We start from the raw sequence: 18,958 nt of genomic DNA, 5'->3' as shown, positions 1-18,958 counted from the left end.
AAAGAAAGCCATGCGTGCACTTTATGGCATGAAAAGCTCAGTAAACAAATCCAAATTATCATTCCGTTCTCTAACAACACTCTTTGACGCTCTTATTAAACCTATCGTTCTTTACGGAGCGCCTATTTACACACCTAATATGGCTATCATAAAACACATAACAAAACAAGTCGATCTCAATATGGATCCCGACACAAAAACAAAATTTCAAACTAGTATCCTCAAGAAAATTAGTCTTCTGAACAGCGAAAAAGTTCACCTTCACTTTCTTAAATGGTCACTGGGTGTAAATCGTAAAACCAGTAACGCAGGCGTCTGGGGTGAGTCAGGCCGCTACCCATTAATCTATGAATGTATTAACCTCACTCTCAAATATACCCAACGCTTGAAAAATCTCAAAGATAACTCCCTTGTATCCTTAGCTTTCAAAGAACAGATGAACATGAAATTGGACTGGTACAGAGGTTTGGAGCCTGTCCTCGCGCTAGACCCATGTTTCTCTACCGATCATGTCACAGCCTACCGCACACTCAAAAACAATCACTCCAAGTCAATTTTCGAAAGTAACCCGAGTATCGCAAAACCACCAAAAGAGGACTTTCTTATTCACAACGGTTTCAAGAAACGAATTCCTCCGCAATCAACACAACCCATCGGGAGTAAAATATTCACACCAAACGTCATTACTAAAACTTTGAAAAGTAGCTTTAGAGAATATTGGGGGTCCTGTATCAACACTTCTCGGAAATTAGAATTCTATTGTGACCTAAAATCTAAATTTAACAAAGAGTATTACCTAGACAGTGTCATTAAATATGCAGACCGTGCTAATATCACAAGACTGCGGATCAGTGCACATCGACTCGAAATTGAACTTGGCCGATATAATCAAACTCCTCGCGATGAGCGAATATGCTCCTGGTGCAATATAGTCTTAGGTTCTGGTATTATTGAGAATGAAGATCACTTCCTTAACCATTGTGATCTTAACGCTGCATCGAGGCGAAAAGTCCTAGACAAGATCCAATCAATCATATCAAATTCAATCAAACCATCTGCGTCATCTTGTTCTGTTTACACTGTCATCCCTGGAGCAAACGTGCTCAAATTCATCAGCAACAACAGTGAAATCATTGAATTAATCTCGAATGAAAGTCAAGTTCACCTCACGAGAGTCGTTGCTAGATTTGCCACTACGTGTTTTAACAACCGCAAGAAATTCGTCGACTCTCTGGCCAGTACATGAACACTGAAAATCACTGTACCAGCGCTTTTGTTTCTTTTCGCGCAACAACGAGTGCAAAGTGGCCTGGCTCAAGCATTACAGCATTACCAAGGCGATTGTAAACAAAATATTTATGTTTCACTTTAGTTTAAGTTATATTAATATAATAAATTCAAATCTTATGATATTGTTATTATCTTAACAGTTACTATTGTAGCTTAAGATTTTAAATTTGTATTCCTATTGTATTCCTTGTATTCCTTGTATACTGTCTTAAGTAGCTCAAACCGCAAACGACGTCTTAGATTTGCCACAATGAGGCTTTTGTCCTGGCTGGTCTTGGCTGCCAGAAGTGTTGCTACTCGTTTAAGGAACATGGTAGCCTGTGGGCCCATACCTCCGGTGGTCGAGAATACAAGGCCATTGCAGGTTCCTTTTTCAATCTGTACACAGCGGTCTCCATATTTCCTTTCTTTCTCTCTCTCATGTTTGCTGTACATCTTTGCTGGGGTGTTGTGATTAGCGTTGTATTTGGCTCCGGGGTGTAAAACCCTAATATCAAAAAATGCTATCTCCATTGGTGACCACAAACCTCTAGCTGCTATGTCGAGCCTTGCCCCATCATTTATTATCATAAATATTTTTGTATAAGAAGCTGAATAACAATAATTTAACCCTTTTTTAATATGTTTTATCTCGCAAGGTGCATTGTAATGGGACTATGTTATTGTATAATTAATTACAATAATATTCGGCGCGTGCTATACTTCCTGCGAAAGTACAACCAATTTGATTGTGTTCTCTCGACGGAACAACTATTATAAATGATTTTGAATAAAAGGGGAGACCCCCAACCCATGTACACAGGAGGACTATAGTGCAAAGAAACTGCTGCTCACTGCTGCTCACAGCAGTGAGCAGCAGTGAGCAGCAGTGAGCAGCAGTTAGCAGCAGTTTCTTTGCACTATAGTCCTCCTGTGTGTAGCTGAGACACCTCAGAGCAGATAGACCAAAGTGGCTCTTGCTTGTGAACAGTACATCAACTATCCACCAAAGCGGTGGGTTGGGATTCCCCCTGGGATCATTTCGTCCGTAAAATTATATACAATATAAAATAGTATGCTAGCTTTCTTTATTTTTGTAAGTCGCGTCGGCTGACATCTTGGGTTGTACTGGATGTAACAAGTTTATTATCGGATGTCTACTTATATTTATTATGATATCATTATTCATTGTAATGGCAATAAAATTTAAATTTTGTTTTACTAAAAATTTTGTTTTACTAAGTACATTAAACTATCTACATATTGACTTATGTTCAAATTTCACTGTAGAATGTACTCTTAGTTATAACCAGTTAAATTATTTCACTTGCATTAGGTTTAGAAATTTATTCTCTGGGACATGTTCAAACCTGGTTGGTGGTTTTGTTACACTGCCAAAATGGGCGATTTTCTCATTTTTACAATAACTCTATTAATAATTACTCGATGGTCTTGAAACTTTCAGATATGATTATAATTGTCATAACAAATAGTGTCAGGTCATCGGCTATGAATAATATTGTAAAATGGCCCAGTTATATTGAAAAATGTAACATTTGGTTACACTTTTCAATGGCTCAGCCAATTTTTAAATTCTAAAGATTTTTGCTTCACAAAAATGTACTTTAGGTATTTGCTTAGCTGTGGAATGAAAAAAGGCCCACTTTTGAGTTCATAAAAAGGCCCAAAATGGACATTTTGTAACATCTTGTTTTCATGATATCTTTATAGTTTGTTACAACCACAGCTAGTGTAGGATATGTATTTAACTCTAAAACCAGGTTATTAGTGCAGCAATTCTTGTATAAAGGCATTACCACAATCTTGGTATATGGTTCATAATCATTAAAAGGCCCATTTCTTTGAATAACGTAACATGGTTACAAATGAGTATGTTATACAGAGTTGTTTGATCTAGTATTGGTGTTAAGTTGGTTGATGCATTATAATAAAGACATGAAACAACTTAACAAATTTAAAAAATGATAATTGGGACCAAATTATTGAATTTTGTAACAATTTAAATGTAATGTAATTTAAATTTACAACAGAACGCGGTAAATTTAATCAAATGAATATAACTAATTAGATTAAAGGTTGGATATTTAAAAATGTTTAATTTATATATCAAATTGTATAGAAAATAGAAATTGGGCCCTATATATTGAAATTTGTAACAATAAAATGTCAGGTCACGTTACAAAATTCAATGTTTTGGGCCCAAGTACAAAATATGGTCAATAATATGGTTGATGGAACCCTTTATGACCTAGGCAAACTGGTCTGAACTTCAAAAACTATAATATAGCTTGCCTAACACCCTTCACACTAGGATACATACTATATACTATACTCTATAAATTTACTTTCTAATGTTACATTATTCAAGTTCCGCAGCCATTTTATCAAATTATATGAATAAGGATTGCTTTACAATTCTGTATGAGAATCTAAAAACCATGTTACCAGTACAAGAATATATTGAACATTCCAGATATGAGCTTTGTAGTCAAAACATAAATATGTTACAAAATTCAATGTTTTGGGCCCAAGTACAAAATTTGGTCAAGAATATGGTTGATGGAACCCTTTGTGACCTGGAAAAACTGGTCTGAACTTCAAAAACTATAATAAAGCTTACCTAACACCCCTCACACTAGGGTACATACTCTATACACTTACTTTCTAATGTTACATTATTCAAGTTCCGCAGCCATTTTATCAAATTATACGAATAAGGATTGCTTCAGAATTTTGTATGAGAATCTAAAAACAATGTTACCAATACAAAAATATATTGAATATTCCAGATATGACCTTGGCAGTGAAAACATAAATATGTTACAGAATTCAATGTTTTGGGCCCAAGTACAAAATTTGGTCAAGAATATGGTTGATGGAACACTTTGTGACCTAGAAAAACTGGTCTGAACTTGAAAAACTATCAAGAAGCTTCTCTAAAAACTCATTGAAAAAGTGTAACATAGAAATGTGTTACAAAATTCAATATCCAGGGCCCCCAACTAAACTGCTATATCTCAGGACCTGAATATGTTACAAAAATTCTGATTCAAGGGTGCCCTTAGTCAAAGGGTCTAGTTTTTGTCAGTAGTTTCAGTTTTTCTTAAAATGTTACAGATTTCAATCTGGGGGCCCAGAAGTAAAGAGTGGGAAAATGTAACAAAACCACCAACCAGGTTTGAACACGTCCTCTGGTTAACAGATTCAAATGTTTAATTAATTTGTAGTATGACAGTAAGGTATCGTATATAAGAAGTTATTTAATTTTGCTTGGGCTATTATATTGACTATTGAGGTTTAATGATGATATGGAATTTGAATATTATATAAATTTACACTATGTGGTTGGGGCATTTTGCATAGTAAATATGGTTACTACTCCTATATATCATATTATTTGATTGGTATTCGATTTCTGATTATTTTCCTAGGAATATGATTATTATATCTCAATTTGGCTTTAGGTAGGGTGCCCTGCTAAAAGAACTGGATTCTTCCAGGAAGCATCCCGTGCACAGAGCTTGGTCTACATATATATTAAATTATTAACCATTCATTCTGTATGTGCACGAAAATTTATTTCAATCAATATACATTCATAAGTTAGTTCAAAGTTTGAAGTATGTATCCCATGTACAATTGATTTAAGGTTTAAGCTGCAAAGATCTTTTCTTTAGTAACATGATGTGTATAATTATTCTTTTTGTATGTATCTGTACACATTTTCACAAATTTACATTAACAAAAAATATCTGTAGATAACCACATTTGGTTGACATGATGGGACATAGCTAATGTAAAACAGAATGGTGCTCAACCTTTAAATGATGAATATTGGGGATTATCTAAAAGCTTTAGAGATGATTGGGGTGAAATCTATTTCTACGTCAGATATCAGAGAATTGAAAATGCTTTATTGTGAGCATGTAGTTCCAAAATCTCAAAGGCCATGCTTCAATTCCAACTTAAAAAACAAGAGAACTAATGCAGATTCCCCGGTTAGCACAAATGTTAAGCGTATTAAGTTTGTCAGAAATAACTCTGTTGTCAAAGAAGTAAAAACGTTAACCAAGAAAGGAATTAGTTCTGCAGAATCAACAGATGAGGGAGTCAATTCTGCACAAAGTAGTGAACTTTCCAAACCTTTAAGTTGTGTGAAGTCTTCTGTTGATAAGGAATCAAGGCCCAATTTGAAAAGAGTACAATTTTCTGAGGATGTCACTGTATCAAGTTATGTGCAACCTAAATTTAAAAAATCTGCTGTATCATGGCCCTGATCAACATTTTCCGTTTTTAATCCTTTGTGTTGTGTGTGCGTGTGATGAAAAATGAGTCTACAGAACGGTTTTATTGATAGCTACACAAACTACATGCCAAATTTATGATTTTTAATCAACATTTATATGTTTTAAGTTCAATTTATTTTACTATTTGATTTTGAATGACAGTGCTAAAGTTGACTCTAGGGCATAGATGTATTGGTTTTTTATCATTTTTTTGATTTATTAGGCTTTTTAATTCGTGGTACAATTTAACTTACTACAGTAAGTAATAATGTGAGAGGGTGGCTATTTGAATCTCACAAGAAAAATTATTTGAAATATTTATGTTTCTACTGCTTTGTTTTTACAGCTTTGTACTATATAATAGAGTAAGTTTACTTTTTTTTGGAACAGATTACACCATTTTATTTGTTATTGAGTATATTTCATACTGTGTACCAATGTGAATCAAGTGCTTGATATTTTTAGTCCTGTAAATTGTAAGTACCTACAGAACTATTGTTAAAATAATGAAAAAGTCTGCTGCACAGCATGCTGCATAATCCATTGTAAACCTATTGTATTGTGAAATTACTCATAGTGATTAAAACAAATATTTACACTCACAGACATGGCAGACCAGAAGAGAAAGAACCAGGAGGTCATTCTTCAGCAGTTTAACAAATTGCGCCAGGTAAACCTATATAAATTAACACTAACTGTTAAAGAGTCATGGCGATTAAGACTAACGCATTATATTTATCCAAACAGTTGAACTGCTAGACATTAAATGTATTTAATAAAGATTTCGTAATGTGTGATTCTTTGAATTTTACAGGAACAACGAATGGTAGCACAAAAGATGAGTGAGTTGAAGTTGGAGGAATCGGAGCACAAATTGGTGATTGATGCTCTAAAGGATGTAAACGAACCAACACGCAAGTATGTCATTAAATTAGTTCAGTTATTTCACATGTACAATTTTAGACCTGATGCGATTTTACAGATGATTGCTCTCTTAATTGAGCTACCGCAACTAAACTAGAGCTAACTTGTTGTGCAGATGTTACCAGCTAGTTGGTGGTGTGTTGATGGAACGGACAGTAGGACAAGTGCAACCAAACCTTGAGAATAATGCTTCTAAGATAAACACTCTCATAACTACCATGGACAAAACTCTTGAGTCAAAACAAAAGGAATTAGTTGACTTCAAGGAGAAACATGGTATCAAGGTGAGGAACATGTAACAGTATTGCAATAATCTCTACATTCTGTGCTCAGTAATTACTATGTGTTACTATATATATTACCATTACTATATATTACTATATGTCACTATATATATTACCATAGCACCTGTTTTAATTAAACTGTTCAGGTTCGAGGAGAGGACTCAATGGAAGATAAGAACAAATCTGACTCTCCTGCTCCTACTAGTACAGGTGTACTGGTTAACTGAAATGGAGAAGATGGTGTATTATCACAGTGAGCTCCTTCTAAGTCACGTGCTCCTGGGTCACGTGCTCCTGGGTCACGTGCTCCTGGGTCACGTGCTCCTGGGTCACGTGCTCCTGGGTCACGTGCTTCTACTTTTGTAGGTCACGTGTTCCCTTGTTGTAAACAGTTGCTAAATTATTGTTATCTGAATAATTCCAGTAGGGTTTAGCGCTTCAATTGGAAGTTTCACTGTGGTAATTTTACACACTTACTATCTTTTTCTTGTCATGTCTCCTATTTATTTGTGTGTAATATTTTTATTTGAAATAGCTAGTGTTTTAAAAGTTTCAACAGCCATTATTTTTGTACTGCATCACGAACGTGTACCCTTGATGGGTAATATTTTAAATTTATACAGGAGTATCGTTTATCTGCAGGTATGGTATTTGAGGTTTGTAAATTCTATTCCAGGGTTTTGTAAATTTAAAACGTTGAATGCTAGCTTTCTTTTTTACTCACTTCCAATTGCAGTGTTTCTTGTTTACAAAATTTGATCTCTGATTTTATATCTCTGACACAATTTTGGTAACCTTTGCCATCTTGAGGATCGGCAAGCAGAAACTATATGATATATTTAATTCAAGCAGAACAGTTCTAATGTTATTATGTTATCATATAACAATATAACGACCCCATCTGTAGCTGAATGCCAAGTTCCACAAGTAAGAAGAATGCAGCAGAGAGTGTAAAAGCAGCTGAAAGTGTCAAGGTAGTGGTGAGATGTAGACCACTGGGTCGTAAAGAGGTGGATGATGGGAGGAAAACTTGTGTGGATATAGACACTACAAGAGGGTGCATTGAGGTGAGTTCAGGGGTAATTAGTATTGTAGTGTAGTGTAGTGTAGTGTAGTGTAGTGTAGTGTAGTGTAGTGTAGTGTAGTGTAGTGTAGTGTAGTGTAGTGTAGTGTAGTGTAGTGTAGTGTAGTGTAGTGTAGTGTAGTGTAGTGTAGTGTAGTGTAGTGTAGTGTAGTGTAGTGTAGTGTAGTGTAGTGTAGTGTAGTGTAGTGTAGTGTAGTGTAGTGTAGTGTAGTGTAGTGTAGTGGTAGTATTGTATTGTATCAGATCGTGGAGTAGCTGGTCTCCTGCACCTTTTCCCCTAGACATAATAGAAAAATCTAGACATGCATACTTGGTTACTTCTAGTAAGTAGATTGGTTATTTATTACGTTACTAGGTAACATTGCTATACGAAACGAAACGAAACACTGTATTTACTACCCCGCTACTATGCGACAAAGATATTGTATAAAGATAACTAAATAATTCACACAATACGGTGCCCATGTCTGAGCGGCTCTCCTCAAATAACTTTCTCTCCTCCTCGGAGCAGAAAGTTAAAAACAAAACACGGGTCTCATAAATCAAAAAATACTAAATAATGTTAAAGAGATAATCTCAGATTAACTGTCGCAAAAAATGGTTAAAGTATACATATTCCATAATTGATTTTATTGACACACCGATAAAAAACCAGAAAAACAAGAAGTGGATACTCGGAAAACAAAAAATAACACAAAAAAAGACTAGAAGCCACAAAAAATAGCTTAACCAGGCTATAGCTGATCATACAAATAGTTCTTTAACTTACCCTTAAAAGAGACAATATTGTCGATGTTACGGACATTAAGAGGGAGAGAATTCCATGATTTAGGTGCATAGTTGCTGAACCGCCTGCTAGTTGCCTTCAATTTAGAGAACTTAGGTATCTTCATAAGAAGGTTGCATGCTGTTTTTGTTCTGGTTTCTTTGACAGCCTTATCATCTCTGTTCATTTGAACCAACTCTTGGAGGTACATTGGTGCCAATCCATGGGTCACTTTGAAACAGATGAGACACACTTTGAAAAATATCCTCTTTTCAATATTAAGTTATAATGTAAGTTTGTGGTACCGTTATCTGCAATCACATGGTGTAATGAATCAGAACTAGTCACCACACAGTGCTATCTATGAAGTGTGATTATAATGACAGTACTAAACATGTAAATTATTAAATTATTATATTTCAATTTATTAAACACTTATCTCAGGTAAAGAAGCTATCTAAACCAGGAAATGATAAACAGTTTACATTTGACAATGTGTTTGATCAGAACAGCAGACAGATAGACCTTTACAAGACTGTGTTTCAACCGCTAGTAGCTAGTGTTTTAGAGGGGTGAGCAATGTTTATAGTTATTTATTTATCTAGATTTATATTTGTTTTGTTATTAATTTAGTTAATTATTTATTTGTATGGCGGATTAACAGTAAATTGTACACCAATCTACCCTTCAGGTACAATGGTACTATATTCGCGTACGGACAGACAGGAACAGGTAAAACATACACAATGCAAGGTACCCCTTCAGATCCGGAACAGAGAGGTGTTATTCCTAACTCCTTCCAGCAAATATTTGAACACATCAACCAAACCAAAGGTTAGTGTCATTTTGTGTGAATTATCCGTTTTTTAAACTGTGCACGGTTAGTAGGTACTAAAACCATACAAATCTCCCTTTTTACTACTCACATAACACCAAATAAAATATATTTATCGGGTATTAGTTTAAGTTAAACTGTTTAGGATACTCAACTTGAATTGATGGCGCCACATTTACAAAAACAAATAGCACTGTTGGTTATAAGATGGCAGTGAATTTGTATCCGGCAAATTTTGTTCTTGTCACAAGATGTAATGTATAGATAAGAGGATATAATACGACATACGTGCTGTTACTTTTAAACAAGATGTATATAATACGACATACGTGCTGTTACTTTTAAAGAAGATGTATATAATACGACATACGTGCTGTTACTTTTAAACAAGATGTATATAATACGACATGCGTGCTGTTACTTTTAAACAAGATGTATATAATACGACATACGTGCTGTTACTTTTAAACAAGATGTATATAATACGACATACGTGCTGTTACTTTTAAACAAGATGTATATAATACGACATACGTGCTGTTACTTTTAAACAAGATGTATATAATACGACATACGTGCTGTTACTTTTAAAGAAGATGTATATAATACGACATACGTGCTGTTACTTTTAAACAAGATGTATATAATACGACATACGTGCTGTTACTTTTAAAGAAGATGTATATAATACGACATACGTGCTGTTACTTTTAAAGAAGATGTATATAATACGACATACGTGCTGTTACTTTTAAACAAGATGTATATAATACGACATACGTGCTGTTACTTTTAAAATCTAATTCCTTACAATTCATCATCGCTTTTTACTACCCAAAAAATTGTAAAATACTCACGTAGAGGTTTAACAATTAACTAGCAATTAACAAATTGTAGATTATAAAGATCCTTTTAACGTTAAACAGAAAAGTAATATAGTTTGTGTTCAGGTATCCAGTATCTGGTGAGAGCGTCTTATCTGGAGATATATCAGGAAGAGATACGTGTTACCATAGTTACACTACTAGTTACCATAGTTACACTACTAGTTACACTACTAGTTACACTACTAGTTACCATAGTTACAAGTAATAAAGATTGTGTTCAGGTATCCAGTATCTAGTGAGGGCGTCTTATCTGGAGATATATCAGGAAGAGATACGTGATCTACTGTCTAAAGATACCAAGAAAAGGTAACTAGCACACCGGCAAAGGAAGTATGACAACTAGAACTTTAAGAAAAATCTAGCGTCTTAAAACACCAATTATGTATTTAATTAATTAGCCAATAATTAGAAGTTAATTAACCACAGGTATGAGTTGAAGGAGACAGCGGACAGTGGTGTGACAGTTAAAGACTTGTCCTCCTTTGTGGTGAAGAGTGTTAAAGAAATAGAACACGTGATGAATGTTGGAAATACTAATCGTGCTACTGGTAACTTACCATAAATACACTACTAGTTACCATAGTTACACTACTAGTTACCATAGTTACACTACTAGTTACCATAGCTACACTACTAGTTACCATAGTTACACTACTAGTTACCATAGTTACACTACATGTTACCATAGTTTCACTAATAGTTACCATAGTTACACTACTAGTTACCATAGTTACACTACAAGTCACCATAGTTACACTACTAGTTACCATAGTTACACTACTAGTTACCATAGTCACACTACTAGTTACCATAGTTACACTACTAGTTACCATAGTTACACTACTAGTTACCATAGTTACACTACTAGTAACAATAGTTACACTACTAGTAACCATAGTTACACTACTAGTTACCATAGTTACACTACTAGTTACCATAGTTACACTACTAGTTACCATAGTTACACTACTAGTTACCATAGTTACACCACTAGTTACCATAGTTACACTACTAGTTACCATAGTTACACTACTAGTTACCATAGTTACACTACTAGTTACCATAGTTACACTACTAGTTACCATAGTTACACTACTAGTTACCATAGTTACACTACTAGTTACCATAGTTACACCACTAGTTACCATAGTTACACTACTAGTTACCATAGTTACTACTGGTAAGTAGTAGTAAGTAGTAAGTTTATTAAAGCTCGCTTAGTAGTTAGTCTCATGAATAACATACATGGTCCAACCTTGGTCTAAAAGGAACAACTTGTTAGACCCTTTCTCCCCTTGACACTACTCCCCACTTACAGCGTACACGGATATGAACGAGCGCTCATCACGCTCTCATGCCATCTTCATAACAACAATAGAGTGTTGTGAAACCATGGGAACAGAGAACCACATTAGGGTGGGCAAGTTGAACATGGTGGATCTGGCGGGCTCTGAACGGCAGTCTAAAACTAACGCTTCTGGGGAGAGGTTTGCTGCTGGGAGTTTGTTAAACCAGATCTGATCTATGTTAATACTCCTGTTATGATCAGTTTGAATTATTTAATCACGTGATATGATAAGTAAACCTCTGTTCAGGTTCCGAGAAGCTACTAAGATAAACCTGTCCCTGTCAGCACTGGGTAATGTAATACACGCGCTGGTGGAGGATAACACTAATCACATTCCGTACCGGGACAGTAAACTTACACGCTTACTCCAGGACTCTCTCGGAGGTGAGGTTAATTAGTGAGGTTAATTAGTGAGGTTAATTAGTGAGGTTAATTAGTGAGGTTAATTGGTGAGGTTAATTGGTGAGGTTAATTAGTGAGGTTAATTGGCGAGGTTAATTAGTGAGGTTATGTTAATTAGTGAGGTTAATTAGTGAGGTTAATTAGTGAGGTTAATTAGTGAGGTTAATTAGTGAGGTTAATTGGTGAGGTTAATTAGTGAGGTTAATTAGTGAGGTTAATTGGTGAGGTTAATTGGTGAGGTTAATTGGTGAGGTTAATTAGTGAGGTTATGTTAATTAGTGAGGTTACACCAGGACTTCCTTGATCGATTGTTATTGTCATCTTTGATGTTATCTTCTGAAAATTTCGCCACTATTTTGTGTCTATCCCAGCAATTTGATGTTTTACATTTTAGTAATTTTTATAAAACTCGATCCCAGGCAACAGCAGGACAGTAATGGTAGCAAATATAGGCCCTGCTGATTACAACTATGACGAAACCATCACGACACTACGATACGCTAACCGCGCCAAGAACATCAAGAACAAACCCAAGATTAACGAGGATCCTAAAGACGCGCTGCTGCGCCAGTTCCAGAGCGAGATACAGCGACTAAGAAAGATACTGGAGAGTAAGACACAGGGTGGTGGTACAGTGAAGAGAAGGGTGAGGAGGGTGTCAGATACTGGGGAGGAGGAGGAGTTTAGCGAGGAGGAGGTTAGTGTAATTAGGCATTAGTAATTAGTCATGTATTAGATCCATATCAGGGTCATATGTGATAAATGTAATAAAATACCTCACACAAGTTGGACTAGCCTGTTTTGAAAATAGTACAGTTCAGACAATTCATAATCAGGACCAGTTCGTGATTTACTTAATAAAAATAATTATTCCAGTTTTTCCTGCACCTTACTATTAAACACGTCTATTAATCGTTTATGGTATACTAATTTCAGACAGTGGGACGTGAAGAGTATATAAAGGAACAACAGAAGCACTTAGAAGAAGAGAAGAAGAAGATAAGTGAGAACCATTCACTGATAGCGGAGGAAAAACAACACTTAATGGGAGAGCTAGATTACAGAGCTAGACAACTTAATGAGGAGGTTAATTAATTAGCTGATTAATTAGCTGGTTAATTAGTTAGCTGATTGGGAACTGCAGTGAGAGTGTATTATCAAATATGAAATATAATTAGCTGATTGGTAGCAAAAGTTCACTTTATTAGCTTAGACTGTTTAAAAGTTGTATATGATCCCATTAGGGAGATAACATAACCTAACCCAGGCGGAAGCAAGGGATGCACTAAAACTGAAGCTGCAGTCAATGGAAAGTAAACTTATAAATGGTGGTGATGTTATCCAGAAAACTGCTATCATGGAAAAAGAGCTGCAAGAAAAACAAAGGTTTGTACTTTTAGAGAAGTGTTTTACAGATTCAGACAACAACAATTCAGAAGTTCAGTATTTTAATTTTCCAAATGGGATTTCTATCAAATTAATAGAACTATCGTGCAGACTTAAGATTTAACTTGTTAAAGGAAAATTGCGGAAGAGAAGCAGAGAGCAGATGAGATGAGAAATGCATTAAAAGCAAAGGAAGAAAAAGCACAAGAAGCAAAGGAAACATTCAATAATTTACAGGTTTTTGGATAGAGTCATTCACTTTCTCTTCGATAACAGTTCCAACCTCAATTTTTATGATCCATAAGGATATTGTTAATTGCATTTGCTAAGTATGTAGTAAGTCCCTAACCCTAACCCTAACCCTAACCCTAACCCTAACCCTAACCCTAACCCTAACCCTAATCCTAACCCTAAGCCTAACCTTGACATTTGACCCTAAACCTAATTGTACAATTGATTAATAAGTTAAATATGCTAAAAAACACCGTCTTTCAGTCTGAGGTGTCGTCTAAGACGAAGAAACTGACGAAGCTATTCCACAAACTCCAGAACGCGGAGCAGGAAATCAAAGATTTACAAGTAGGTGTGAGAGGAGGGGGGTCTAACTTTTACTCTACTTAAATTGTAGTCCAATTATTTTAATCCCCTTCAGTTAACAGAGCAAAATAAATTTGATATGGTGAGTAAATTTCAGTACTCTCAATTCGCAGGAGGCACATCGGCAAGAAATAGAAGACCTAACTCAGACGATGCATGATTTGCAGCGACATTTGGTTACTAAGCAACTCATTATCAACAACTTCATCCCCCCTTGTGACCAGGTTAATTTCCTCATTAGTTAATTACAATTTAAATAGCCAGACCAATGTTTATATCGTCAAATTCGAAAACATTTTCATAAATTAACGTTTATCTTCAGGAAATGTTCTACAAGCGGACTCAATGGGATGATCTCACTAACAATTGGAAGATTTGTCGCTATGAGAGCGAAGAAGTGAGTCTCTCTGAAATGAATAATTTTTTGCTTTTAAACAAAAGTTTCGTTAAGTTAACAGTTATATTAAGAGTCAACTCGCAATTGCTTTAAACGCTATTTTTGTGCTGGTCACGTATGAATATAGCGTCTTTGTAGCGCGCAAAAACAATCTGTGATTTAAAGTGCAAAATTTAGCAGCTTGTTCTTGCGCGGCGGTGCGCGCACGGTCTTCATTTACGGCTACATGAAACCCTGGAGTCGAGGAGGAAAATATCATCAGAGGTGATATTTTCACTGAGATGTGCGAATGACTCTTGCTCATCACTCTTGTGCATCCAGCCAAACTCGAGCGATTTGTGAGATACTCAGTGGTCAGGTTAAATGGTGCCATCCCTCGCTTAATTTGTTGCTGCCCCACTTTATTTTGTTGTCTTAAAAAATAAAAAAAGGCTTTTATCACTTTTATCTACGTTAAGGTCATCGAAAACTGGGAATTTCGGAAGAAAAGTGTGTGGACACCATTTCACCAGAACAATGTGACGCATTAAAGTTACAGTGCGCGTTATTAGAGCTGCTTTGTTGTAACTCAGTTTAGACCAGTAATGTTGTTCACTTTTGGAGAGTAACATGGCTTCGCTGCGTTTACTCAAAAGGAGTTTTCATAACTGAGCGTTGGGAATAGATGTTCAGAGGTTAGACTATGGCTTTTGTGCCACGTTGACGGGGCAACCTTGAAGTGGCAACCCTTCAATGTGCCCGAACAAGATTCAAGGAGAATCTAGAGTCTAGACCTGGTGCCAATTGGTCATTCGCTAATTCACTTTATCATTCGGACCTTTATTTATTTATGTACCCAAACAAATTAAGTAGTATAAATTTTAACAATGTGTATTTTTTTTAATTGGAAGTTCTTGACTAACTTTAGTACTGTATCTCAGTTGAAAGAGATGGTAAAGAGGCCACTATCAGCAATCCCTTCACAACGACATGCCACCTGCCAGGTAACATTAGTTTATAGGAGTTACCTCACTTCGGGCTCAAAATAACTCATAAAATGTCTATTTCAACATCAAATAGTTGTAAAATATTCTATTAAAATATTAAATACGTTAGAATGTAATATTTTAACATTAAATACTTATAAAATGTTCTATTTCAATATCAAATACGTTAAAATATTTTGATCGGCAGGTAGGGAAGGTGCAAATGTTGACGGCACATGCATCGGAGAAACCTGTGGTATTCCTCAGATACAAACACCAAAATATCTTAATGGTGGACCTCGATCTTCCCTCTCGGTACTTATATTTGTTAAATAATTACACGGGCTTGACCCACAGTAGCTGTATATAGTATATCCACTGACAGGATTACACAGGATTACACAGGATTACACAGGATTACACAGGATTACACAGGATTACACAGGATTAAAATTAAATTATAGATCCATTATCATGGACCGTCATAATTGTACAGAGATTAATGAAAACAATCATCTTTGCTTGAAGTCAAGGCCAGGGTTATCCTTAAATCTTAATTATGACTAATTCGCGAGGTTCTCACCAAATTGATAGTAAAATTGTTTAAGTTTCGTGCATTTGAATTACGCTGACGCATATCTTCGGTGAAGCTATTTCGCTCTTCGGAGCAGCGAAGGAAATAAGTGCACACACAGTTGACAGCATAGGAGCGCCTTTCTTGAAATTGAATATACTGTGGGGTGTTTGGTTGAATATCAAGTGAGCGGTGGCAGTGAATATGGAGGCTCTGGTGATTTTGAGGAATTACAGTTGAGTAAGGAGACAAAATTTCCATGAGATGATCTTTGAGATTTGTTTCATTGATATTGCTGGAGTCGGTGATTTCATTGCTTATTTCAATGATTGGCATTTGAGAAAGATTTTTGACTAATTTCGACCTCTGTTTTGAATACAAGTCACATATGTAAAGAACATGCGACTCGTCTTCGATGGTCTCAACGCCCATACTTGATTGGCACCAACCACATAGTCTTTGCTCACGGGGTGTGTTGGAGTGTCTGCCTCTTTCAATATGGAGATCATGGGCGCTGATTCTAAGTTTTGTGGTGCTGTAACGACGAGAAAAGCCTTTGCATAAGTATAAGTAGGGCTCTCGGTTGAAGGTGTGTTTGATTGAGTGATAGAATGAGAGTTTAGAAGAAGTAGATTTTTGGTATTGCCAACATTTTTTGAATTGATTGGTTAGAGCTTCGATGATTTTAGGAATTTTATACTTTTTGCTGCATAGTGGTTTGGTGGATTGACTAGAATTTGACTGATTTATGAGGGAGTCTTTTAATAATTTGTGATCACTTACAGGGTTGGGCGCGGCTTTGTTAGCTGCATTTGTATTGAGAATTCGGTGCGCAGTTACGTGATCTAGTTTGTAAATTTCATCTAGTTCAAGGAGTGGTTTTATGTATCGATACCAAGGTAAGTTTAGTGATTTTTGTTCTTTTACGGCTGCAGTGACAAACGAATTCGACTTTGATTTTGTATTTAGCCTTTTGAAGTAATTTAACGTTAAGCGAATTGATTGATAAATCAGAGGAATTCTTCCTGTTTCTCCCCAAACACCTACATTTGATGCTTTACGATGGACTCCCAATGCCCATTTTAGGAATGAAATATGCACTCTTTCTTGCAGAGAGGCGCTGATTTTTTTAAGTAAGTTAGTAGCGGTTGCTTCTGTCGAGTTAATCGTTTTGCAAAGAGATTTATTGATCGTACTAGTGGGTGTCCATACAGTGTAGTTATAGTTAACAGTAGATCAGAGAACAGGTGTGTTTTGAAGACAACATAATATCTATTTTATTAGAAACATCTCTCCCCGACTGACCAGTGCACTAAACTATTTCCTGACTGAACAGTAAACTATTCCCCGACTGACCAGTAAACTATTTCCCGACTGTATATAGTATATTTCAGGACTACACGTGACTATGAAGGCCCCACAGTAGCACCTCACATTAAAGCAGCACTGGAAGCTGCTCTGGAAGATGAAGAGGAACTGGTAGTGGACGCGGCTAAACTCAACAAACGTGAGGAGTGGGATGTTTACTGTTTAGATTATAAACTTTAAACCATACAAATAGTATAGTATACCATAGTGTGCATACAAATCATGATATTAGTTTTTTTTTTAAATTAAAAAAGAAAGAAATATTGAGCCCCTTAAAATAGATAATACTCAAAATAAGTATTCTTATTAATTTTTTTAGTAGTGGAACAGCAATACTAAGGTAATGGGATTGCTGTTCCACTACTAAAGAAATAATCCCGATAACACTCGACCTCTGCCTGATCCAGAGGATATCACCATTTTACCTTCACACAGACATCGAACGCTGTAAGAAGATGACGATCAGACCTCATTATTCTTATTAATTATTAAGACAATAATAATATATCAACAACTCAACTTCAGGAGAAAGGCGCAAGAAGAAGAAATCTTCTCGAACTGACAACATGATGTCCAAATCTTCCGATAATCAGATCTACTCCAAATCGAGGAAGAGAGAAGAAGAATTGTACCCTTCAGCGCGAGGATTACTAGGCGTGACCCCTAAACGTACTGGCTTTTAGTCCGGTTAATTTCGTAACATGAAGTTTCATGAATAACAGACTTAACTCTTTACAAGGTTTACAGGTGTTTATAATAATTGTATGGTGTTCAATGTCCATAAACATGTATATTTATGAAATGTTAATATATTATGTAAATATTTTATCCCTCACCCGCAGATCAGAGATTCTGTGATTCAGAAAATGTGCAGTAATTTATTGTTAACTTAAGCTGTTATTCTCGAAATTTTGTAGTGGATTTGTTTTCTGCGGCGCTATTGATTTTGAGATATTCCCTTATAATTTTTCTGTGATGATAACTGATTATTTACGTAAAACGTTTTTGTTCGAATGCTGATTGTTAAAATTATAGACTATAGGTGTTTTGCATTGACAGTGCAATACAGTGATCTCAGGATAACCTGATAATTCTAAAACGTGTTAAGAACCAGGCTTGCTTAATGTTGGACTTTAGCCCCCCTCCCGCCATAATTTAGCTGTTAGATAGTTCTAGATTTTCTTCGTCAATCTTATTCGTATGAAAGTACGAGGAGAAATTAAATTTACTTGAATTTAAAGACAACACAGACTTAACTGAAAATTAATTCTGGAGGGGACCCGTCGATTTTAACTTCGCTCAATTATATAGAAATAATATATTTTAAGTTTAACTTCGCTCACCCCCTTCCCCTCCATGTTTCCCTAGTTCTTCATTGATTGAATTATTCTTACGGAGGTTTGGACATTGGTAATGACTAGTTCAGAAATTGAACGTAGTAATTTATGACTGTAAAAATGAAATTGTATGAGCGTGTTTCAATCGGGTTTTACTCACAATTTTAATTGTAAAATGTAAAATATTGTATATGTACAGCGTTTTCAAGTTATTAGTATTACTGAAAC

The 18,958-nt window shown here is 35.6% G+C and overlaps 2 protein-coding genes across 3 annotated transcripts in view; both read left to right on the top strand.

Moving 5' to 3' along the window:
* Positions 1-7,514, top strand: part of LOC134824397 (prefoldin subunit 2-like) — a 42,579-nt gene extending 35,065 nt beyond the window's left edge. The window contains exons 2-5 of the mRNA XM_063836300.1: positions 6,183-6,246; positions 6,391-6,494; positions 6,616-6,784; positions 6,931-7,514. Coding sequence (XP_063692370.1) covers positions 6,184-6,246; positions 6,391-6,494; positions 6,616-6,784; positions 6,931-7,011 — 417 coding nt within the window. The 5' untranslated portion in view covers position 6,183 and the 3' untranslated portion in view covers positions 7,012-7,514. The remainder of the gene's footprint in view (positions 1-6,182; positions 6,247-6,390; positions 6,495-6,615; positions 6,785-6,930) is intronic.
* LOC134824393 (kinesin-II 95 kDa subunit-like) overlaps positions 1-18,958 on the top strand; it is an 86,953-nt gene extending 67,995 nt beyond the window's left edge. For both annotated transcript variants that reach the window (XM_063836293.1, XM_063836292.1), the window contains exons 2-19: positions 7,692-7,851; positions 9,079-9,206; positions 9,326-9,468; positions 10,578-10,662; positions 10,783-10,904; positions 11,675-11,843; positions 11,952-12,088; positions 12,526-12,803; positions 13,043-13,192; positions 13,374-13,492; positions 13,627-13,729; positions 13,988-14,071; positions 14,203-14,313; positions 14,412-14,486; positions 15,407-15,469; positions 15,660-15,766; positions 17,420-17,532; positions 17,919-18,958. In XM_063836293.1, the coding sequence (XP_063692363.1) occupies positions 7,696-7,851; positions 9,079-9,206; positions 9,326-9,468; positions 10,578-10,662; positions 10,783-10,904; positions 11,675-11,843; positions 11,952-12,088; positions 12,526-12,803; positions 13,043-13,192; positions 13,374-13,492; positions 13,627-13,729; positions 13,988-14,071; positions 14,203-14,313; positions 14,412-14,486; positions 15,407-15,469; positions 15,660-15,766; positions 17,420-17,532; positions 17,919-18,076 (2,301 nt within the window). In that variant the 5' untranslated portion in view covers positions 7,692-7,695 and the 3' untranslated portion in view covers positions 18,077-18,958. The remainder of the gene's footprint in view (positions 1-7,691; positions 7,852-9,078; positions 9,207-9,325; positions 9,469-10,577; positions 10,663-10,782; positions 10,905-11,674; positions 11,844-11,951; positions 12,089-12,525; positions 12,804-13,042; positions 13,193-13,373; positions 13,493-13,626; positions 13,730-13,987; positions 14,072-14,202; positions 14,314-14,411; positions 14,487-15,406; positions 15,470-15,659; positions 15,767-17,419; positions 17,533-17,918) is intronic.

The sequence above is a fragment of the Bolinopsis microptera genome, chromosome 12 (genome assembly GCF_026151205.1).
Source record: "Bolinopsis microptera isolate Bmic1 chromosome 12, MBARI_Bmic_1.0, whole genome shotgun sequence".
NCBI lineage: Eukaryota > Metazoa > Ctenophora > Tentaculata > Lobata > Bolinopsidae > Bolinopsis > Bolinopsis microptera.
Note: the sequence above shows the minus strand (reverse complement) of the source record. Positions and strands in the feature narration are given on the sequence as shown.